Below are 25,523 nucleotides of genomic sequence, written 5' to 3'. Positions count from 1 at the left end.
GACTACACTTTTTAGGTAGGAGTTGTTTTTAACGATGCTGTGAAGGTGGTCTTCTTCGGCTTTGCACAGTTCCGTGGTGCTGCAGTGTATTATGGTTGTTTTGAACAGAGTTCTAATGCAGCTCCGTTTGTGGGTGTTGGCGTGGTTGCTGTTGTAGTTAAGTATTTTGTCGGTATGGGTGGCCTTCCTGTGTATACTTCTCTGGAGCTCACCATTGGCCCTTTGTTCGACCATTACGTTGAGGAATGGGAGTCGTTTGTTGGTCTCCTCTTTCCTGGTGAATTTTATGCCAGTGAGGATGTTGTTGATGAGCTGGTGGGTTTCCTCCAGTCTTGCGCGCTTGAAAATGACAAATGTGTCATCCACATAATGGGCCCGTAGTTTTAGCTGGATAGTGGGAAGGGCTGTCTGCTCTTGTCCAACCACCAAATCAAACCAGACCCCAAGTAACAAGCGGGACAAACTAATAACGCTTCATCAGATGATGTTACCTAGTATGGTGATGTAATATCTGCAAACCAACCTACCAGCTCAACGATAAAATCAACAACCCCAGCAATGACTTTATTCAGAATGAGCATTGCATTTGCACGAGCATCTGTGCTGTTGGCCAGTGTTATGTTGTGAAGACTGTCCTCTTATGTAAGTATTCAGAAATTTTGTAAATCATTTTATTCATGTGCAGGATGCTTGTTTCTGGAAAAGCTAGCATTCATTCCGCAATGGAAGGTGACAATGAGCAGTGTGTGTTAGATACGTACTAGGCTATTTCAGAGAGTAATAAAGAGTCAACCACATTGCAGTGGGTTTGGAGTTACCTGTAGACAAAAATGGGTCAAGTGGGCAGATATCATTCCCCAAATACATTCTTGAATTTGATTGTTTGTTATAATAACTCAATCACCATTACTGATTTTGCCCATCACTGAAACGATAAATACTATCGTAAGCACCACCCATTATGATACTGTCGTATGATCTTATGGACAGAACAACTTAGGATTTCAAAGGAGTGAGACTCAACGTTGGATCCTCTTCAGAACCTGTACAACAATTTCTGTTGTATTAATGTAACCTGTAACTATGTGTTAACATGCAATAAATATATCATATTAACTACAAGAGACTGTCCTAGTTAGACCAGGAAGTGGTTTTCCTCTACCACTCTAGACCTAGCAAGCCATATAGTTTCCTACAATTACAGCTCCGTGACCATGTCCATAGACCATCAATCACAAAGGGACTGTATCCCCAGGCGGTCAGAGCCTTTACGTCAACTTAGTGGATAATGCTAGTAATACTCGTCCTCCTTCAGTGGCAGCCACTCTATCCCACTAATGACATCTCTGTTATGGCACTGCCATAACCATGAATGACCAGGCAATGCCCACACTGCGAAGGTTGGTGGTAACCATCTCCTTGAGCCATGCTGGTTTCACTCCCCGAAACTGGAACCCACCCACTGTTCTGGATTGGACAGAGCTCCCCAGAGGCAAATTGTTGTTTGGTATCCACCCAGAGATTTCCCGGAGTACCAGCTCTCCTGGATTCTCAACCAGGATTTCATACCAATATTGGAAAGCAGCTAACATAATCGAAGACCCCTCCCACCCTGGTTATAATCTCTTCCATCGGTCAGAAGAGACAAAAGTTTGAAAACATGTTCCAGCAGATGTAAGAACAGCTTCTTCCCTGCCATTATCAGACTTCTGAACAGACCTCTCACATATTAGAGTTGCTCTTTCTCTGCATCTTCTCTGTAGCTGTAACACTATATTCTGCATTCTGTTCTATTACCCTGGATGTACTTATGTAAGATATGATTTGTCTGGACAGCACACAAAACAATACTTTTCACTGTAATGCAGTACATGTGACAATAATAAATCAAATCAAATCCAGCCAAAGTTTCAGATTGATGACCTTTCATCAGACCTGGTGAAAGTTACATATGGAATCAATTTTGAGAAAGTTCAGAGACAGGGGAAGGGGAGTTGGGGGAGACATAACAAAAAGGAATATTTGCGATATGGTGGAAGTCGGGAGAGATTAAATGACAAAAGGCTGGAGGGTGTGAAGGTCACAACCAGTTGTTTCGGGACAAAGAAAACAAAATATGTGTCTAAAGCAATCATTTTAACTTTCCTTTTCCTTTTGAAAATTGGAATCCAGCCTCCGAATTTGGGTAAAGCCTAATGACTTGTGTGTAAAATAGTAAGCTGTGACAACCCATTTCTCCCACTCTCTAATGGTTAGTGGCAGGTCAACTCAATCCATGTGGCAAGGGATCCTGAATATAAATTAAGAAATTTATGGAGGAAAAAGTGCCCCACGAGGAATTGGATTGGATGAGGTTCACTGTTAATAAATTTTCCTGTCCTTATCTTTGTTTTTTCGTCTCGCTTGCAGGGATCTTTCAAGGTGTCAGTGTATTAAGTGAAGCCCTTTTGGCCTGTTTGTGTTAATCACATGGTGCAGATCAGGGTAATAAGCTTAATGGAGGGACATGACAAAGTGAGACAGGGCCTTCAACATATAATAAAGGATTTTATGATGGTTTTAGACATCCAGCCACCTTATTATTCAAGCCTGAATTAGTTTCCGTTTGTGATTGAATGTAGATCAGAAAGTGAGCTGACTGTTCACAGTTAAGACACGTCATGCATTATTTATCTAACAATGAGTTTGCCCCAGCGACCTATTGAGTGAAGACATTGACTGTACTGGTTCTCATGGTGAAAAAAAACTCCTTTAGTTCCACTGACTTACTTCATATAAAAGGTGTTGTTGCGGGAATCTATATGGATCCTAGCTGGAAGTTGGTAGATTATTATTTGAATGGCTGTTAATTGAGAGAGGGAAATGTTCAACGAGACCTGGGTGTCCTCCTGCACCAGTCACTGAAAGTAAGCATGCAGGTGTAGCAGGCTGTAGAGAAGACAAACTGTAATTTGACCTTCATAATGAGAGGATTCAAGTACAGGAACAAGGATTTCTTATTACTATTGTACAGGCCATTGGTGAGGCCGCATCTGGAATATTGTGTGCAGTTTTAGCTTTCGTATCTGAGAAAGGATGTTCTTGCCACTGAATGAACGCAGCGAAGGTTTACCAAATTCATTCCTGGGAAGTCAGGACAGATTTATGAGGAAGGATTAAATCAGTTAGGATTGTACTCACTTGAGTTTAGAAGAATGGAAGGGGAGTCTCATAGAAACCTGTAAAATTCTAATGAGACTAGACAGACGAGGTGCAGGAAGGATGTTCCTGATGGTTGGGGAATCTATAATGAGGGATGATAGTTTAATGATTATGGGGTAAACCTTTTAGGACAGAGCATTGAAGAAATTTCTTCATCCAGGGAATGTTGAACTTGTGGAATTCACTACCACAGAAAATGATTGAGGCCAAAACATTCTGTTTTCAGGAAGGAGGTAGATTTAGCTCTTGTGATTACGGGGTTCAGGTGTCATGGGGAAAGGGTGGGATTAGGGTATTGAGTTCACTGATCAGCCATGACCATAACAAATGGTGGAGTAGCCTCTAATGGCCTACTCCTGCTCCTGTCTTTTACACTTCTTTGTTAATATATGAAGCATTCTTTGCTCCAGGCCTACCCATGTCCTTCCCTCCTCTCCTTCCAGTTTACTCTTTGCTGTTTTCATGCCATTTTGTGCTCTTGCTCTGATCTGAATAATTTTATCAATTTTGTTTTCAAATCCCAACCCTCTGTTGCTTTCTCTCAATACATTTCCTATTCCTCCCTCCCTTGGCTTTCTGACCTCCATTTCTGGACATAAACTAGAAATCAATATCCCCTGTAAGCCCACTGATTCCCACAACAATGTCGTCGACACTTCCTCACACCCCACTTCCTGGGAGGACTCTATTCTAATCTCTCACTTCTTCAAACTCCATAGCGGCAGTTTTGATGATGTACCATTTTGCTCTGGTCATTTGGTTCCTTGATTGAGCCTGTTTCATTTCCCTAACTTCTGCTGTTCTCCTTTGTTCTGCATTCTCTCTGCCAGACTGACTAAGTATTCCCGTTTGTTTTTATTTTGGATTTCCACCCTCTGCAGAATGCAGATAGAGTTCTCTTTATCCTCACCTTCCATCCCACAAGCCTCTTCCATTCAATGGGTTGCTATTTGCCATTTATAAAGTCATAGAGGTCGACAGAAAAAGACCCTTTGGCCCATCTAGTCTGTGCCAGTCCAAAACAACCACTTATCTATTCAAAATTTCTGCCACCTGTCTAATGCCACTGCCAAACTCATCTTTCCTCCGGTTTCAGAATTCCAGTTCCTCTGCCACACCCTGACCGACTCTTCAATTACCACAACACTCCCTCCCCTTCTTATAACATCTACTGTGCAAGCACGGAAGCCGAAACAACTGCTGTTTACCTTCTTCCTTCCAAGCAGCCAAGGCCTAAACATTCCTTCCAGGTGAAACAATGATTTACTTATTCTTTCAATTTAGTACACTGTATTTGCTGTTCATGATACACTTTCCTTTACATTTTGAAGCCTAAACCTAATCTGTGATTATGCTACTGTCTGATCCATAAATCCCTACCCTGTGGAAGCAGGCCATTTGGCCCGTTGAGTCCACACTGACGCTCTAAAGAGCATCCCACCCAGACCCACCCCTTACCCCTGTAACCCTACATTTCCTATGGCTAAACCACCTAACTTACACATCCCTTGACACTACAGGGCAATTTAGCATGGCCAATCCACTTAACCTGCACATCTTTGGACTCTGGGAGGAAACCGAAGCACCCAGAGGAAACCCACGCAGACATGGGGAGAATGTGCAAACTCCACACAGACATTCGCCTGAAGGTGGAATCGAACCCAGATCCTGGCGCTGTAAGGCAGCAGTGCTAACCACTGAGCCACCAGTCTCAGATCTGATCCATTGATAGCCATTGTGAAGCCTTGTGTAGAATAGGCCTTCCCCACTTTGCTCACTTCACTGAAGGTGACTGGATAATGAACAGATCTGTGTGTAATGTAGGGGGAGCTGTCTTTGAGTCAAAGCAAACTAACTCTTGAAACTATGTTTGAGATGTTTTCATTGAGGTCCGATCCCATCATAAAGTTTTGTTATGTTTCTCCTCCACAGATGACAGCCACGGCCCAGCAGACCACCAAGACGCAGCCAGTGCATATCCCATCTTCCTCTGCAGCTGCCACCCCTGTGGCGACTGTACCACTCGACCCTCAAGCACAGCTGGAGTCTGACAAGAGAGCAGTGTACAGGTACGAAAATGATACAGAGCCACCAGTGTGAAAAGCATTTGCAGAATAGCACGCAAGTAGCGAGAGCAGTGTCAAAGGGTTGAGAGAAATTTACACAGTCGTCTGATTGTACAGGAACATAAAAGGGTTTCAGCTGATTTTCTGAACCGCATTCTCCTGGTGTGAATTGTAGTAAATGGAGTACAAACCAATGGCTCTGGTACATACCATTTCTAGGATAATACCCCTGGACCCCCTCTGTGATTTCCACTTTCCTTACGGTGGGTAAAATTTCAGCTGAATGTTTTGCACTGAAAGCTCAGCAATGGTTCCTATCTATTAGATTACCACTGAATGGCTGTAATGTTTATATGGTTTCCCTATGAGTGAGAGCCATATGGATGCCAATTTTTGCTACAATCTATGCTTCACAAACTGATGACCCTAGTGCAAGTCTTATACAATGTGTAAAACGCAAGGCCAGAAGCTGAGTGCATACAGCCTCTCAATATATGCCTATGAATTTCTCTACAAACTCTTAGATTTCATTGCCTTAAAGAGACCTACACTTAAATTTTAGAAGAAACAAAGCAAATTGTTCAGTAAATTCCAAAGAACTATCTTGATTACGTTTCCTGCCACCCCACTCACTGGAAGGACTGAATTTCATTTTTCCAGTTTCCTCATCTCCAAATCTGTTCTGACAATGTGGCCTTCACCAGTATTTCCTACAGCTTCCATTTTCCTTCTGACGATTCCCTGTCATCATTGGTACACAATGCTGTTGAACTGTGCATGTCCAATTTCCTGCACTTCTCTTGCCCCTCCGCCGACCTTCTGAGGTCAAAACAATAATCTACCTGTGTTTGCTTCAGTTGAATAATCTGCGTCTTATCTACACTGGGGGAGTGTACAATGGTGACTTGAGTTGCTGAACACTTTCAGTCAGCATATCTCTGTGCTTCCGGTCAGTTGTTATTGTCAATCTCTATCCAAAACTCATTCTCATCTCTCTATCCTTGGTCTCCTACACTCTTCAAAACTTAATCTCTCCAGCCCTGCACCTTCCCTATCATTTTAATTTTCCTTCTCACTTTACCTTTCTCTGTACTTACTTAAAATCTATTCCATTTCTACCTTTGGTCAATTCTGGCCAAAAGTCTGCAGCCAAAAAGACCAACTGTCTCTTTCTGCTGAGTATTTCCAGCATTCTTTGTTTTCAATATGTAGAGAATCTCCAGTTCATGTGTTTTTTTCCATCCTTTTTGTCAGTTTCAGTAATGGCTCATGGTTTTACTAGGTTACCAGTGCTACCAGAATGCTCTGCCTTGTGCACTGTTGGGGAAGACTCAAAATGAAAACAGTTCAATGGCCAAGAACAACCCAAGTGTCCAATTCCTGATTTTTCTTTGTCTCAACCTGAACTGAGTCTGACTGCAGCCAATTCCAAACGAGGAATTGATTGTATCTACCTGGGGTCAATACTATATCATACATTTGTTGACTCTTCCCAGGATCCCTGAGTGATGGTTCAATTCTTTGAGTATATGAACAGTGGCGTACACAACCTTCCCTTCATGTTATCTGCGTGTTTTTTTTGGTCTTTTAGCCCATCCCTCAGCATCATACCCTCCTTGCCCATGCTGTGATACGGATACTGATGTACATTCTTCATTTTCCTGAAAGTCATCATTGTGGCCCTATTGATCTTCATAATCATGAAAGATGGAAACCTGAAATGTAGGCAGTTTGTGCTGTTGTCTCAAGATGGATTGATTTTGCTCCGAGATAGTAGGAACTGCAGATGCTGGAGAATCTGACATAACAAGGTATAGAGCTGGATGAACACAGCAGGCCAAGCAGTATCAGAGGAGCAGGAAGGCTGACGTTTCGGGCCTAGACTCAGGGTCTAGGACCGAAACATCAGCCATGCTGCTTGGCCTGATTTTGCTCCGAGTCCTGTTTAGTAATTGTAATTGTAAATGTAAGTGATGCTATTTTCATATGATCACTATGAATGACTCTGTGGTGGTGAAGGGGGTCTTGCCGCTGACTGGCGAGGTCAGTGTTGCTCCTTTCTAGCAAAGGCCTGCTGTATTAAAGTGCCAGTAGTTGGGCAGCAGTGGCCCCTCACCATTGGCACCAAGGCTGGGTGGGTGGCGGTGTGACACTCAGCGGACCCCTTTCTTCCGAATGGTAAGCCACTCAATGAAGTAATGAGTCTTTTAGAAATGTACGCATCTGTGGGATGTTGGCATCACTGACAGGGCCACAGCGTATTGCCTTGGAGAAAGTGGTATGAGCTGCCTTTTTGAATCACTGCATGTGGTGTCATACGGCCTGGGTGCTTTTAGGAGGGGAGTTCCAGAATTTTGACCCAGAGACACTGAAGGGAGGATGATCTCTTTCTAAGTTGAGATAAAGTGTGTCTTCGTGGGGAGCAGGCAGCTGGTGATGTTTCTATGCTGCTACTGCCCTGTCCTGCTCGGTGGTAGAGGTGATGTGTATAATCAAGGGATCTCAACCTGAAAGCCCACAAGTAACCCAACACCAATTACCTGCAATGAGCTCCCATGCCCAGATGGAGGTGTTCATACAGGGTTTTTAATCAGTTTAAGCTATTACCATGAATACATGCTATCTATTTATTTATTTCTTAATAATGTTGCCAGTGAATTTTCTATGGGGAAAACATTCAATTCTGCTATATGATTGAGGTAAATTTACTCACAACTCTGTGAGTTACCCACTTCCAAGATTAAGTCGTGTTTCTTGAAGGTTTAGAGGCTTGAAGTTGGATTTTTCTCAACAAGTCATTTGTCTTCCTTGCAAGGACTGTTAGGATGAGATAAGCAGACCTGAATAGTCTCTGTTTTGAAGATGATCTGACAAAGTATTAAACTCTGGTTTAGTACTTTGGTACCTCCTGGTTTGAGGTGGCTTCCTGAACAAAGAGATGTGAAACAACCGCACATAGTGTGCTTGTTAGCAGCCTGGAAGATGGAAGGTTGCAGACCTGAAATATCAGATATAACAAGGTGTGGAGCTGGATGAACACAGCAGGCCAAGCAGCATCAGAGGAGCAGGAAGGCTGACGTTTCGGGTCTAGACCCTGTTCCCACTATCTTTAGACCTGAAATATCAGTTCTGTTTCTCCCTCTCCCTGCCCCCCACCACCCCCCTCTCTCTATCCCCACATATTTCAAATTTAATGTTGACTTTGCCCTTCGTGCACCTTCTCTGCAACCATAATGTTGCATTCTTCACTCTGTTCTATTACCTTTATGCACTTTGTATGGCATGATTTACCTGTACTGCACGCAAAACAATAATTTTCACTATATCTACGTGCATGTGACAATAATAAATCCAATGAAAAAGATGCCCCTAACTGCTGAGTTTCCAGCTATTTCTGTTCTGATATTAATTGAACAATACAGGTTCGTTCTTCAGGGCTACAGGTTGAGGTCCCTCAGGGTTCTTACAAATTCTTTATCTTCTTGCTGAAGTTTCAGAGGTACCATTGACTGGGATATAACGCGAGACCAATATCATGGGGAGGCAAAGTTATATCTAAATATCTCATAATATGCTGTTTCTTGTTTCCAACTTGCTGGCTCATTGGCATTTATGTTCAGGACTAGCAAAGAAAAGGCATTTGGAAAGATCCCTTCACCAGATAAAATAAATGATTCCTAACGTTCATAGCAGGGTTCCCAATTATATTCCATTATAGTCCACTTGCTCGATTCATTCACCATTCTGAGATCTGGGAGCAGCTCCATGCCTTTAATAGACCATTATGGTTATGCATGTTATTATGTGAACAACTGTGTTTCTTTGAGGCTGTAACTTTGCACGGAATATTCACTCCACGACCAACCACATTTCTTAGTTCTGTGTGGAAGTTAGCCAACTCTCTTTTATCTGTTCAGGCTCATAGAAATATGTTCTCAATTTTCTCATTTAATGCTACCACAGAACAGCATCTAACTAATGGCATTGCTTCTGTATCATTCAAGATTATTTCCTATTTTCTGCCCTGCGCCTAGAGTTTATTCAGTAACAGCTGATTAATGGTTCATTTGATGATGAGCCTTATAGACAGGAGATGTGTTAACGGGTTTGCATTCATGGTGATCTGATACTGCCCCCAGCCTGTTCCCTGAGTTTTTAAAAATGGATTGCAAGTAGCAATAAATAGCAGTCTGCTGGTTGGTGGTGACTGACAGTGTGACTGTTCCCCTGTGACATGCAGTAGGTCAAACTCATAATTGTCATTTTCACCTAACCTATTATTCCAGAAGCTCAGGGAATCAGATGCAACACCAGTTTTCTACATTCAAGAAACTGAGAGAAATTTTTTTAGGTATTATGGGATCAAGGGGAGGGAAAGAGGGAGGAATATGGCGTTGAGAGAGAGGATCAGCCATGATCATATTGAATGGCATAGGAGACTCAAAGGGCTGAATAGCCGAATGTTCCTAGTTCCTATGTTTCCCTGTTTTGCAGCTCACCTGATTTTATATTTGCTGCATTGATGAGTCATATTGGGAAGGGTGTAAAATCAGCTTTACCCTCAAAACCTGATAGTCCAGATCTCTCTCTTCTCCCTCCCACCATCCTTCACTCTCTACTTCCCCCCTTTGCCTGGCACCATACCTCAGGATTTGGTTCAAATTATCCCCAGTGCATAGAAACATTCAACTTCAACAGGGGCATGAAAACAGCCTTCAGTGGTGGAGAAGATTGAGTGGAAGGGGCATGAGGTATGGTAGACAATCGATCAAAAACTGATCTTTGCCATAGTTGAAAGTCCCAACAAATCTTTCTCTCAAGGCCCGTGTATTCTATACCACAGTAGCAATTGGGTTTCTGCCATCTGATATCAATTACTGGAATCTGTTTGTCAGATAGAAATCTCTGTAGTAACCACAGTGGGTGTATGTTCACTGAATTTGGGTGGTCTCATCAATTTATTGTGGTGCTGACATCTCAGCATAAGGCTGTCCTATGGAGCAATGAATTGACACCAAATAGGTGATATTAATTCAGGCCAATTAAAGCATTAAGAGGATGGCATGTGTGAACAAGTAGAATTTTTAAATGATAGTGCTGACATTCTATCATTCTGGGAAATCAGTAATCAGTTGCTGTCTCTGCTACCCAATATAAATGTAGCTGACAGTAAGATAACATCGCCTTTCTCCTCTGAAGCTTGACCTGTATCTATTGTCAAATCGGTCAGGTTAGGATGGATTTTAAAGGATGTAAAGCTCTGTAGGTTCATGTGATATTAATAAACAGTTTGAGGTTAACTCTTAATCTTTTAAGGGATTACTTATTTATGACCATCTTTGGCCTCTGCAGTATCTTACCTTTGTGTTACTTACAGCCATTTGCAGCCTATTCTCTGGTCCGTGTAGTTGACCTGAGCTGCTGTTACCTCCTCCAAGCACAGTAATAACGTGATCAATCACAAAATCTTGCACGTGTGTAACTCAGCAGATTATCAGTTAAGGGGGAAGATAAGGATCCCACTGATGGAGTGTTCTGCTGGTACTCGCTGAGTAAGCTGACGTAATAAAAGTAGCCACTTAACAAGCTGCTGGCACTGAGCCAGCCGTCCCATACAACCCCGATGGAATGATACACAATCCTTCCTCATATTACAACAGTAACTGAACTTCAAAAGGAATCCACTCGCTATTAAGTGCTTTGGGACATTCTGAGGTTGTAAAATGTGCTTTTTAAAGTTTCTGTTTCTTTCTCTGTACCTCTGCCAGATGATGAAGGACAAGGTTGCAAAGGGTGGCCGACAGCAGTGAATAAAAGTTAATTTCAATTAAAGGCAAAGCTCTGCGGATGCCAGAAGTCAGAAATAAAAGCAGAAAGTGCTGGAGAAACTCAGCAGATCCATGAGCATCTGCGGAGAGAGAAACAGAGTTAACCTTTTAAATCCAATTTTCAGAGTGGAGAACATTTCTAAGGAAGGGTCATATTGCGCTTCAAATATCAACTTTTGTTTCTCTCACCACAGATGCTGTTAGTGTTGATCATTTGCATGATCTCAGTTACTCAGTTTACTTTGGCTTTATCTGTGTTTTTGATTTGCCATCTCGGTTATACGCCAGTAAATGACCGTAGAGAATTGTTGCAGATCAAAACAAGCCATGATTTAGCCCAGAGCCATTGTGTTTTGTTTTGCTTGTTTTCTCTGTGAGGAGACAGAATAGTATACTGTAGCCAAATATGAGACAACCCCAGAGGCACTTTAACATTTTGCATTTGACCTTGTCTGCTCTCTGCTGTCCTCTGAGAGCATGGGTTTCTCTGAGTGTGGCAGTTACTTGCTGTCGGTATGTGCCCCGGTGGACTTGGATGTTGTGTTGCTGATGTTCTCGGGAATGCACTAACACTCAGTTCATGTTCTTTTTATAATCTCCCTTCCCAGGGGTTCTGTAACAATGACTGAAGCCTGAAGGAGATCGGGGAAATGGTGCATGCTTTCGAAGTAGATGTGTGCATTTTCTCTCTCCTGATGTCACGCTGTGCGTGGGATCAAAAGCACTTTTGAAATTCCCATTTATAGAGACGCTCTTCACATTTTTTTTTCTGGAAAAGTCCCCAAGTTTCAGATTTGTGAAAAGAAGAAGCCCCAGTGGACCAGAGACCGCTGGCTGTTTGAGAAAGTCTAGCATTTTTATCTTACTTTCAGTGTGCCAAGGCCTTTCACAGTGATAGACCATGTGAAATAAATTTGATGTACTGATAACGGATATCCATGAATGGTATCTCAGACGCAGGAATGAGAAGTGTGAGTTGTGTAGAATGCCTGGAGAAGCTGGGATTTCTCTCCCAAGTGCAGAGACAGTTATAGACAAATTTCAATAGAGGTGTTAAAAATCACGATAGGTTTTGATGTAAGTAAGAAGAAACTGTTGCGACTGGCAGAAGTGTCGTTGCACAGATTTAAGATAATTAACAAAACAGAAATAATGAGAATTTTTCACAAAGCAAGTGGGAGAATGCATTGCCTTTAAGGGCAGTGGATGCAGGTTTAGTAGTAACATTCAAAAGGAAATTGGATAAATAATTGAAAAGGAAAAATGAAAGTTGACTGGCTATGAGGAAAGACCATAAGATATAGGAGCGGAATTAGGCCATTCAACCCAGCGGTTTTGTTCCACCATTCAATCATGTCTGATATATTTCTCAACTCCATTCTCCTGCCTTCTGTTACCCTTGATCACTTTACTAATTAAGAGCCTATCCATCTCTTTCTTAAAGACACTCAATGACTTGGCCTGCTGCAGCAATGAGTTCCACAGATTCAAGAAGAAATTTCTCCTCATCTCAGTTCTAACAAGTTATACCTTCACTCTGAGGCTGTGCCCTTGGCTCCTAGTCTCTCCTACGCATGGAAACATCTCCACATCCACACTATCCAGGCCTCTCAGTATTCTGTCAGTTTCAATGAGATCCCCCTTCATCCTTCTAGACTCCACTGAGTACAGACCCAGAGTCCTCAACTGCACCACATACAACGAGCTCATCATCTGGGATCATTCCTGTAAACCTCCAATGCTAGCACATCTTTCTTTAGACACGGGGCCCAAAACTGCTTTCAATATTCCAAATGCGGTCTGATCAGAGCCTTATACAGCGTCAGCAGTGTATCTCTCTGATGTTTTATTCCAGCCCTCTTGAAATAAATGCTAACATTGCATTTTACTTCCAAACTGCCAACAGAACCTGCATGTTAACCTTAAGAGATTCCTGAACTAGATTCTCAATGGTCTAGTCGTATCATCAAAGGACTGTTAATCTAGAGACCCAAGTAATGTTCTGGGGACCTGGGTTCAAACCCTGCCACAGCAGCTGGTGGAATTTGAATTCAATAAATATCTGGATTTAAGGGTCTAATGAAACCATGAAATCATGAAATCATTGACGGTTATCAGAAAAACCCATCTGATTCACTAATCCCCTTTAGGGAAGGAAACTGCTATCCTTACTCTGGCCTACATGTGACTCCAGACCCACAGCAATGTGGTTGACTCATAACTGCCGGATGGGCAATAAATGCTGGCCTAGCCAACACTGTCATCCCGTGAATGATTAAAAAAAAGTCCCTTTGTGCTTCAGATTTCCAAGCCTTTCCCACTTTGAAAATAGTCTACACCTCTATTCTTGCTACCAAAATGTATAACCTCACACTTTTTCCTCCATTGTATGCCATCTGCACTTCTTTGCCCACTCTCCTAGCCTGTCCATGCCTTTTACAGCCTCCCTGCTTCCTCAACTCTACCTTCACCTATCCTTGTGTCATTTGCTAACTTAGCAATAATGCTATCAGTTCTTTCGTCCAGATCATTAATGTATAACACAAATAGTTATAGTCCTAATGCTGAGCCCAGTGGCACTCTCCTAGTCATTGGCTGTCATACTGAAAAAGACCCCATTTATCTCTAATCTCTGCCTTCTACCAGTCAGCCAATCCTCTATCCATGCCAGTACTTTGCCCCTAACACTATGGACTCTTATTTGGCAGCCTATTGAGTGGCTCCTTGTCAAAGGCCTTCTGAAAATCCAAATAGATCATGTCCACTGGCTCATTACCTCATCAAACAATTCTAACAGATTTGTCAGTTATGGCCTCCCCTTGACAATGATGTGTTGACTCAGCCCTAGTTTGCCATGGACTTCCAAGTACTCCACAATCTCATCCTTAATAATGGACTCTTAAAATCTTGCCAATGACCAAGGTCAGGCTAACTGGCCTATAATTTCCTGTCTTCTGTCTCCCATCCTTCTTAAACAGGGAAGTTACAAAGAAAAAGGCAGCGTATCCAGTAGACAGATATTTTTCAAAGATCAGTCACAATGGCTTTATTGACCTTCTGTATTGTGTAATTCTAGTACTTTAATTCAGATCTTCTATTTGCAGTAACTTCTCTTGGAATATAGTTTTAAAAGAACTGTTAACTCACCCATACTTGACCTCAAATGCCTATTTGTCATATGTTACTGTATGTTAACTGGGTGGTATGGTGGTGCAGTGCTTACACAGTGCTGCCAGGGACCTGGGTTCGATTCCAGCCTTGGACGACTGTCTGTGTGGAGTTTGCACATTCTCCCCATGTCTGCGTAGATTTCCTCCCACAGTCCAAAGATGTGCAGGTGAGGTGGATTGGCCATGCTAAATTGCCCCATAGTATCCAGGGATGTGCAGGCTGGGTGGGTTAGCCATGGGAAACGTGGTTATGGGGATAGGGTAAGGGGCTGGATCTGGGTGGGATGCTCTTCAGAGGATTGGTATGGACTCAATGGGTCAAATGGCCTATTTCTGCACTGTAGGAATGCTATGATTCTATGATTTGACTCATGTCACTGAGCTGTTTCTGGCCCTCCCTAATGTACACAGATTTTGTGCAAGACTGGGTGGCAACCAAATCCTACATTAATAAAACCAGAAAGTGCTGGAGGAATTCAGCAGGTTTGGCAGCATCTGTAGAAAGAGAAACAGAGTTAATATTTTGAGTCCACTGTTGTGCTAGCACAGGATACTGGTGTTAATTGTGGAATCCTTAACCAGTAACTTGGATAACTAACTCAGCAGAAATTCTCCAGTGTTATATACCATACTACACCAGTTGCACACAAGCGTAGCAGAGGCCTCAAAACGATAAAAAGAGAAACAGGCCTAACAGCATATATGGAGAGAGAAACAGGTATGGTTTCAAATTCAAGTTTTGATACACTCAAGCTCAGCATTAATTATATGAACTCTGTTATTTTTCTGTAAATGTAGACATTCTTCTCAGCTTTCTGTAGGATGCATAGAAGTAAAAATAAATGACCAATGATTATCTTGTTACATTGTAAGATTGGACCATTTGCAAATATTGGTGCATCTTAGTTTTTATTGCAAAGGACATGGAATCTAAGGGTAAGGACATTTTACTGCAGCTGTAAAGGACCTTGGTACTATGTACAATTTGGCCTCCTTATTTGAAGAAGGGTATAATTATGTTAGAAGCAATTCAGAGAAGGTTCATGAGACTCATTCAGGATGAAGGGCTTATCTTATTGAGGAAAGTTGATCATTTGCTTAACATACAAGATGTTGCAGGACCATGATACGGTAGATTCTGAGAGGATGTTCCCCTTATAGAAGAAACCAGAACTATAGGACAGTTTCAGAATAAGAGGTCTTGTTTTTAAGATGGAGATAAGGAGATCTTTCTTTAGTCTGAGGAATTCTGTTCTCTAGAAATCTATGGAGGCTGGGTCATTGAATGTATTCATGTTTGAGTTAGTCAAGTTTTTGATAAACAAGGGAGTTAAAAGTTTATAGGTACAGACAGGAAAGTGGAGCTGAGATCACTACAGATCAGCCATGATCTTATTAAACAGTGAAGTAGACCCATAATTAAACGAGCTTACTCCTGACCCTCAGACTTATTTTCCTTTGCCTTACCACTAGGAATGTAGGACCTTCAGCCCATGGGGTTATATTTATCTGCCTACCTCAGTTCTGTAATCCTTTATCAACATAGGAACAGGAGTCAGCCATTCAGTCCATCTAGCCTACTCCACCAATCAGTGAGATCATGGCTAGTCATCTGCCTCAACTCCACTTTCCAGTATTTACTCCATACCCTTTGATGTCATCAGTTTCTAGAAATCTATCGAATTTTTTTTTTGTACCTGTTCTGTAATTGAGCTTCCACTGCCCTCTGGGAAAGAGAATTCCAACCATTCATCACCTCATAAGTGAACCTTAGTTTTAAATGATTAACGCTTTATTCTGAGATTGGATCCCCTAGTTTGTGACTCACCAGCAAGAGGAAACATCTTTTCTACAAACAACCTGCCAGGGTCTGTATGAATTGTGTATGTTTCAATGAAATTCCCTTGATCTCACTTCATGAGACAATCCTGATGTCACAGGAATTAGTTTGGTGAACCTCTGTTACGCTCCCTCAGTGGCAGGTACCCTTCCTCAGATGGTAAGGAGCCATAGTCCATAAAAGACCACCAACATATCTCTCCATCAGTCAAGCTATTGGTTATCATAGATTCATAAAATCCCTAGGGTGTGGAAGCAGTCCGTTCGACCCATTGAGTCCACACTGACCCTCTGAAGGGTACTCCACCCAGACCAACGCTCCTACCCTTTCCCTGTAACCCTGCATTTCCAATGGCTAATCTACTAAGCCTGCACATCCCTAGACACTATGGGGCAATTTAGCATGGCCAGTCCACCTAACCTGCACATCTTTGGACTGTGGGAGGAAACCAGAGCACCTGGAGGAAACATATTTAATAACGTATTCATCTCCATCTAGGCTTGCATCATATTGAATGTGTTCAGTACATGATACTTTTATCAACATGTATCAAGCAATTTATTTACAAGTGTTCAGAATTTGTACATCTTAATGGTGAACCTCACTACTCAGGTGGCGCTAGAGGATCAGAACGCAGCTGCTCTGGGTGTGGCATGAGAAAACTCGCGAGAGTGGTTGGTGCCAACTGGGCAAGCAGTGCCGGAGAATTACACCACAAGCCCTGCGATCAACAGAAGAATAGCAGTTGGATATCTGACTTGTTTGGTTTGTGGAAATTTGTAAGATCAGCTGGTAAAGCTGCAAAACAAATGGGAACATGAGATCACAAATGATTTTGGTTCACCAGCTAAATCACTGTCTAGAAAGACACCAAATCGTTGGCAGGAGAAGTGATCTGCAGAAGAGCAATTGGAATGGGAACACTAACTTCCTCTCTCCACAGTGTTGCCAGATCTGTTGACTTTTCTGTCACTCCCTGTTTTTATTCCATAGCAAGAGATGATGGTGTTGTGGTAATGTCATGAGTCTAATAAACCAGAGGCCCAGGCTAATGCTTTGGTTACTCTTGTTCAAATCCTACTATGACAGCTGGTGGAGTTCTAAATTCAGTTCATAAATCTGGAATATAATTAGTAAATCTGGAATCAAAGGCTAGTTGTGATTCTGATGATCATGAAACGTCCAGCAATTCCTGCTAATACCTAGTCTGTTGCCAGGAAATCTGCCATCTTTACCTCAGCTGGCCCATTTGTGGCTACCAATTGTCCTCTGAGATGGTCTAGCAAGCCACTCATTCGAGGACAATTCAGTCTGACCAACAAATGCTGCTCTTGCCAATGACACTTGCATCCTGTGAAAGGATGCATTTTTAAAATAGCAGATCAGTTTTGAGTGTTTATCTTTCCCTGTGTACTTGATTTAATGTTGAATCCATCTCCTTTTCTTTGCACTTTCTTCTTGGCTAATTCTACAGCTCCGCGGTTTTGCTTGCCTAGCTCATTCAAGTCCCAGATGTCCTGTTGTCCTCACTGTGCTATTATCAGCTGGCACCTTCAGCAGTTTCCCATGGGAAAAAAACCTCAACCTGCCTAAACAAGTTAACTCATGGCAGATGCTGTCAGATTCTGTCTGACAGTGATCACTGGCCTATCAAAAGAGATAATTTTTCATTTCTTGTCCTTTATCATTCTTCTATGTCTTTTCTAGCTCATAAGCAAATCTTTCTTTATCTATTTCACTTTCTATACCTGAGCTGATACTGAATTTGCCCCCTTTATTTTGCCCTCCTTCTCAATCCTTCAGCTGTTTGTATCCCAACCTTTAACTCTCATTGCTCAAGGAAATAGTGGTTGTCCTGTTCACTCAGGTCTCAGATGCCCTGTTTACTATCTCTGCATCATTACCAGCTTGTACTTGGAATTCAGGAAGGTGCATTTAAATCTGGCTCAGATGTACTGTGCTATTCCAGGTCAGTTTCTTGAACCTCTCCTATTAACATGGAGGCTGCTCATTCGGAACAAGTCACAGGGAACATCTGGTTTGGGTTTAAACAGCACCGTGTAAAGGAGCAGATTCAGTCCATTTGGGAGTGAATGAGACTGAAGCAATGAGTTGTTAAGTGGAAAACTGCTGGCTGTAGTAGCCTCTGTCTATTCTTGCTCGTGCTGTCTGCTGCCTCAGCTAGCTAGCAGAACACTGCTGAATGAGCTAAATTAGCCCATTACGTGAACTCGTTTGCCTTTATTAGGCAATGTCAAATTCTCGTTTTTTTTTATTAGACCCAGCAAACGACCTCTCAGTTGCAGTAAATGTCACAGCAGTTTAGCTGCATATTTGTACAGACTCATAGAAGATCAAATCCCTTCTTCATACCCCTCACTCCCCTTGCCCCCGACCCACCCATTGTCACTGAACATGTTCCAGCCAGTCAGTTTCCAAAAGTATCTTTTCGTCACTATTTTGTGATCTGACATTAAAATTAATTTTGTAAAATAAGTGGATGTGTCTGTGTGTGTGTGTGTGTTGCGGGGGGAAGGGGTGGTGGATATGTGGGGTTAGTGCAGGTCATTTTGCTGGTCAGAAATACTTGAACTCTTGACACCCATATCTGATTGTCTTATTAATTCCAAGCAGTTCGATATCCATGGAGGGCCAGTTCCAGTCTTTCTTTCTAAATGGCAGGAGCAGGCATCTGTTGACTGTGAGGGCTCATAAGGTGCAGAAATCTCATATTGCTAATGCTTGCTGGAATTTGCTTTTCATATCTTCCTGCTGGCTCCTCTGGGAGGAGAAGACCGAGGCGAGCAGTGCTTATTTCCTTTTCATTCGGCTGTGATTCTCAGGTTCACATTAAAGTGGGATCAGACAGATCAGATTGACATGCAAAACCTTCACAGGCAAAAATGGAGCATTCTGTTCAGCTTCGTCAGGAATCTGAAAATAACCCAATGTCCTTTATTTTGTTTGTTTAAAATAAAAGACCCTACAAGCTCAGTACTTCTATCCAATTGGCATCATATAAACTTGCAAAAGTGCAAACTGAATCAAATTCGTGGACCAAACCCGATAAAACACACTGAGAAGCAAAAACAGAAACTGCTTGAAGAGCTCAGGTCTAGCAGCATCTGTGGTGAGAAATCAGAGTTAATGTTTCAGGTCCGGTGACCCTTCTCTGAGAACAGTTCTGAGGACGGGTCACCGGACCTGAAGCATTAACTCTGATTTCTCGCCACAGATGCTGCCAGACATGCTAAGCTTTTCCAGCAATTTCTGTTTGTGCTTCTGTTTTCCAGCATCCACGGTTCTTTCGGTTTTTAGAAACACTGACAATGCTGGGGAAACTCAGCAGCTTTGGCAACATCCATGGAGAGAGAAACAGAGTCAACATTTTGTGTCCAGTATAATTTGTTCAGAATTTGACACCTCAGTCTGTTTAACAGAATTATTCCCAATAATCTGTTTCCTTTGGTACCAGATTTACTGTGTTGCTAAGCGACTGATTTCAGTGTAAGGGACTCGGTGAGAGATAAGCGGAGAGTTAATATTTCGAGTCTGATAAGACTGTTAGAACTGTTCTAAAGGAGAATCGTACCAGTTTTGAAACGTCAAATCTGTTTCTCTCTCCACAGATGGTGCCAGACCTGCTGAGTTTTTCCAGCATTCTCTGTGTTTGAGATTTCCAGTATCTGCGATATTTTGCCTTTACTCTGGTAAAGTTCCACCATTTTGAGGCCCTGGGAGCGAATAAGGAAGAAACAACAATATCCCAAGGATATTGAAGAAGAAAAATACTCTCAAAAAATAAATATGGTTCCCATCAAAATACATTTCCTTTCTGTGCCAGATGTTCACTTGTATTACTGGGGTAATAACCTCAGGTTTATGAATTAAAAGTAACCATGACAACTTGAGAAACTACATTGAACAAATTTGGCAATTTGTGAACCAACACCAGCGGGAAACCCCTCCATATTCACTAACATCCACCACAGAATGAACATGATCACGGCTACTCTACCTAGCCTGGGTGATACTCAGTTGAGGTCATTCTCTGAAGTGCGCTCAAGTCATTCTGTTACAAAACAAACTACTCTGGCTCAACAAATTACTTGCAGGTCAACAGTCCAAGACACATAATATGAAATGATGCAGCATTAATCTGTCCATGGACAAAACATCGCCATCCAACATAAACTTACTCAGATGGGAATGGAGGAGGCGACGCCCAGAGTGGAGGCCACTGCACGGAGGCGAGTCCTGGACCGGAGGCAGTCATGGGGAGCTGACTCCCGAAACAGAGGCTAGTGCAGTCTGGAGGCCTGGTACTGGCATGGACTGGGGTGGAAAGATTGTAAATCGTGTACTTTTTCTCGTTTTCCCTCTGTTTTTCCTTCTCATTTTTTCTCTCATATCCTTATGCTGGACTTTTGATTTACTATTTTTTCTATTTTATACCAAATACTTGAGTATCTGTACCTAGGTACCTTGTACCTATGTGGCAACATTGCAAACTTTTCACTGCACTCATTCAAGTGCATGTGACAATAAAACTAATTATTATTATAAGATAACACGGCGTAGAGCATCGGCAGTTCCTACTATCTATTATTATAAGATAACCTGGCATTTATTGAATGCCACTTTGTTTCCAACTTGCTCATATAAGTGAAGCCATGCAACTGTAATATCACAGATTCCTGGAATTGATATGGTGCAGAAGGAGACCATTCTGCCACTGTGCCTGCACCAGTTCTATCACCTCGAGCTATTCTCCTGCCTTTACCCCATATCTCTGCACACCACTTCTGTTCAAAGAACCATCTGATGTCCCTCCTGAATGTCTCAATTGAATGTGCCTCCACCGTATTTCCAGGTTGTGCATTCCACACGCTAACCGTGTGAAAAGCTTCTTTCTTACATCAGCCTGGCTTTGTTTGCAGTTCAGTTTAAACATATGGCCTGAACGGTATTTTACTAGCATTGATGGCACTCATGTCATTACAAATAATCGTGAACATTAATCCTGTACAAGTCAAGCTGTTCCCTCTGTGTCCCAGATCCTGAATCCACCCACATTACCAACATGGGAAATCTGGTACCAAAGGAGCAGACCATAAGTAATACTTCTGTCAAGTAGTCTGAGGTATCAAGTTTGGTCAACACCCAGGAAATGTGAAAAATTAACCTTGTGTCGGCAAAAAGTGAAACAGATTAAACAAATAGAATTGTATTTGTTTTGAAGAGTGAAATGTACCACAATTGGTCATGCTCTAAAACCAAAGTATGTCGTTGACATTTCAAATGATAGAAATCTGATTTTGATTTTCTGTTCAAGATAATCCACTGATCCATCCTTTGATATTTAGTTCTGACGAAGAATCAGTGGACCCGAAACGTTAATTGTGATTTCTCTCCACAGATACTGCCAAACCTGCTGAGCTATTCCAGCAATTTTTGTTTTTGTTTCTGATTTGAAGCATCCACAGTTCTTTTGGTTTTTCTTTGATATTGATAGTTGGTTCAGCACATCCAGAGTAAGACTGGAGATAATTTAGCAGCATAGGAGGTGAGCCGAGTGGTACTGGGGACAGGAGGCTTAGTGTAGGATGCGAAAAGGATTACACGTCTGTGATTGAATAGTCAAAAATAGCACCATAGATGCAAAACAAGTCCTCATCACATTTCTGAAATTCAGCTGGAATGCTTTGATGGAATCCATGACCTACCTTGAGATGCTGCTGTGCTTGTATAAAATGCAGGGTTTCTGACTTGCTATACGATATTTATATTTTATAACATTGAAGCAAATTGACCAACTCATGCTTTAAAGTCTCTAACTGCAGGAGGGGTATGGAGGCTGGACCTATGAATAAGCAGCCTTGAAGGGCAATACTGGAAATAATATTGAAAAAGAAAGCCACTCATACCTGCCCTGTGGGGGGAGCTTTGAGGTTTGCTATCTTTCTGCCGTACCCCATGATCAGGAGTTGAGTGGAAAAAATATCATCTCCGGTTGTATGTTGGTGCTTATGTTGCTTTAGTTTGTCAAACCCTTTCTTCAAAGGAAAGATAAGGGCTTGCATTTTGTCATGACATTTCATGCACTTTTACAACCAATGATTTTTTTTGAATCACAATCAACAGCAACTTGCCTTCATAAATGGCATGCATTCTAGTAAAACCACCCTAATGAGCTCCATTGGGGCGTTATCAAACCACATTTGACACAAAGGGTTATATTAACATTGGTGACTACAAAAGAAAGAGATTTTAAGCAGCATTGGAAAGTTTATGGGTAGAATTTCAGTAATTTGCAGGTGAGTGCATGTTCACCCATGGTGGACTGATTAAAAATCTGAGATGGGCAAAAGGTGTGAATTGGAGGAACATGGAGCTGAGAGGTTTGCAGGGTAAAAGTGGTTAGAGTAATGGAAAGGAGCGAAGTCAGGAAGGAGTTTGAAAACAGTGATGCAAACTCTGAAATGAAGATGCTGCTGAGCCAGGAGCCAAGGGCAACTTTGTATGTATGGGGTTTGCAGTGAAGTGAAACGTGAGCAACAGAGGTTTTGGGTGAGCCCACATTTATGGAAGGTACAGAGTAGGAGGGTAGCCAGGAGAGACCTGTGAAATTACTGTGGGTTTTGCACCAGCAGATGAAGGGAGGAGATAGGCAGTGTTTTGGAGGTGGAAGTTTTGATGGTGATCAGGATATGCACAGAGAAGGAATGAAAGAAGACTGTTATGCCAGATTTGGTGAGGGACGCGAGGTGTAGAAGGCGGAGAAATGGGGTATATACAATGATGAATGTGGTTTATACAGTGATCAATTAGTTTAGCATGACCTGTTTGCTTGCTTATATCAAATGAGTCATGAAAAACATTGTGGATCATTTCTGAATTAACACGAAGGTTATTTGATCAGTATTATTTCGAGAAGCAAGCTATTCTGCCAAACTGGGTGTTTCAAGCTTTTACAGCTTCTATAAACACCTTGTGTGCTTTCCTGACTGTAAGGAGTTCACTGCCGAACTGGATCTGTGTTTGGTGTCAACAAAGATCTGTCAATGGGACACAGAGAAATTGCTTTCAGCTCTGGCAGTTGTTCCCAGCAGCTGGGATGTGGTCCTTGAATTCCAGTGATAAAGTTAGACCCTGTTGGGATTCCTTGCCATTTTTTGCAAGAAAACATGATTCAATAGAATGAAAAATTCAGTTTAGTCCAAGTTACAAGTTCTAGGCTTGAGGTTATTATGTCATTATTGTGTTTTATTGGTGACGGGAAGGAGCTGTTCCCTCATATTCATTGAGAACTGTTTAGCATTGCTAACCTGATGCAACTACAATCTGCAACAGAGTTAGAGAGAACAGATTTTCAGTTCTCAGTCTGCACAGGATTCACAGAGGAGGTTCCAGAGTAGAAAGAATAAAGTTCTGAAGCACTTTGCTCCTCTATCCTCCAACAACTGGTATTCCTCTGTCTGGTTTTGTTCTGACCTCTTGTTCATTGTGCAATGCAATGGTGATCCCAAGCTTGATGGTCATAAGAAACCATATTCTGTCCCTCAGCGACTCCTGTAAGCTAAATTATCACAAAATCTACTCTTTCTAAGTTAGGTCTTTAGCAGATATCTGCAATAAATGTTTCTCGAACGGTAAACTTCTGACAAAGGCCCCCTTCACAGTTTTATCAGTGAGGAAATTGCCTTTGAAGTAGCACTTGAAATTGACATTGACAGTGTGTTTACCCCCAAAAGACCTTTTATGTTTCATTTTGTTCATGGGATGAGGGTTTTGCTGTCTAGCGCAGCCCATCCCTAATTGCCCAGAGTGCACTTGAGAATCAGCCACAATGCTGTGGCTCTGAAATCACATGTAGGCCAGACTGTGTAAGGATGGCAGATTTCCTTCTCTAAAGGGAATTAATGAATCAAGTAGGTTTTTTTTGCCTGATGATTGAAAACAGTGTTATTGTCATCCTTAGACTCTTAATTCCAGATTCTTATTGAATTCAAATTTTGCCATCTGTCTTGGTGTCTCAGAACATTACCTGAGTCTCTGGATTAATATCTTAAATTAATACCACTAAGCTATCACCTCCTGAGGTGTAGATCCACAAAAGTGGTCAAGTTTATTGCGGGTTTTTTAGTGAGCACCAGCAGGTATTTTGTAGTGCTGTCTCAAGGTTCGCGTGTCTAACATAGCCTTCACTTCCTGGGTCACGTTGACTATTTATGCCAAACTGGCTAAACCAGCAGCTTAAGACCCACCTTACGCACCTCTTTCTAGAACCTAAAATGCAGGGTTAAAATCAATCCACTTCAGTTTTTACTTTGCACAGATGTCAGCGTTGAGGACTCTGACAAATTTTCATGACCAGAATCATGGGGTAAGTGTCCATGGTCACTCTTGGTGGTAAGAGGATGGAGAAGGAGGTTTAAGGTGTGACAGGGGTCAGAGAGAGTATGAAAATGTTAGAAGAGAAAACACTCTCCAAGATGAACCAAATCAGATGACTTGTTGCTGCTCGAAGTTTTGAGAATTTTTGATTTGTTCAAAATTCGACCGGGTAGCTGTGTTGGAACAGCAGTTGCCATGAAGGTAGGAATGCTACTGTGGATGGATAGCTGAGTGCTATCATTGTGTGTGCAGGAGCTGACCTTCCTGATTACTAAGAGGACCCTGTGGCATATGGAATCAGAGTAGCAGTTGGTGTGATTTTGTTGCTTCTAACTATGTTCCTCCTGGGCTGGTGTTTTCTTCCAACCATTAAAATCAGCAGGATTGTTCCCAGAACTTTTATATTTTGTGTACTAACAGGACAGCAGTAAGGCTATAAGAAATAGGAACAGGAGTAGGCCATTTGGCCCCTAGAGCCTGGTCCACCATTCAATAGGATTATGGCTGATCTGACATTTCTCGCATCCACTTTGCCATTTCTCCATGACCATTGATTCCCAAAGGAGTTCCAAAGAGTCACAACCCTCTGAGAGAAAGAAATTCCTCCTCATCTCAGTCATAAATTGGTGCTTCTTTATTCTGAGACTATGCTCTCTGGACCTAGACTGTGCCATGAAGGGCAAGATCCTCTCAGCATTTACCCTGTGAATCCTCTTAGGATCCTGTGTGTTTCAATGAGATCACCTCTTGTTCTTCTAAACTCCAGTGAGTAGAATGCCAATCTGTGCTGATAAGACAGTCCCTCCATACCAGCGTTCATCCCAGGAAACTTCTCTGAACCGCCTCCAATGGAATAATATCTTACCTTAAATAAGGGGACCAAAACTGCTCACTGTACTCCAGATTTGGTCTCACCATGGTCTTACCAGTGCCTTATACAGTTACTGTAAGGCTTCCCTACTCATACTCCAACCCCCTTGAAATAAGGGCCAATATTCCATTAGCCTTCCTGATTGTCTGC

At 42.1% G+C, this 25,523-nt stretch overlaps 1 protein-coding gene across 10 annotated transcripts in view; it reads left to right on the top strand.

Annotated features, from left to right (window-relative positions):
• Window positions 1–25,523, top strand: part of pknox2 (pbx/knotted 1 homeobox 2) — a 400,561-nt gene that overhangs the window by 270,525 nt on the left and 104,513 nt on the right. For 9 of the 10 annotated variants that reach the window (XM_048615463.1, XM_048615462.1, XM_048615465.1 and 6 more), the window contains one exon: window positions 5,134–5,270. In XM_048615463.1, the coding sequence (XP_048471420.1) occupies window positions 5,134–5,270 (137 nt within the window). Of the gene's footprint in view, window positions 1–4,336; window positions 4,452–5,133; window positions 5,271–25,523 lie in introns of those variants that run through there. The other variant, XM_048615464.1, reaches the window with a different exon arrangement.

This window comes from Rhincodon typus, chromosome 32 (assembly GCF_021869965.1).
Source record: "Rhincodon typus isolate 14 chromosome 32, sRhiTyp1.1, whole genome shotgun sequence".
NCBI classification, from domain to species: Eukaryota; Metazoa; Chordata; class Chondrichthyes; order Orectolobiformes; family Rhincodontidae; genus Rhincodon; species Rhincodon typus.
The sequence above is the reverse complement of the archived record's forward strand: the minus strand, read 5'-3'. Positions and strand labels throughout refer to the sequence as shown.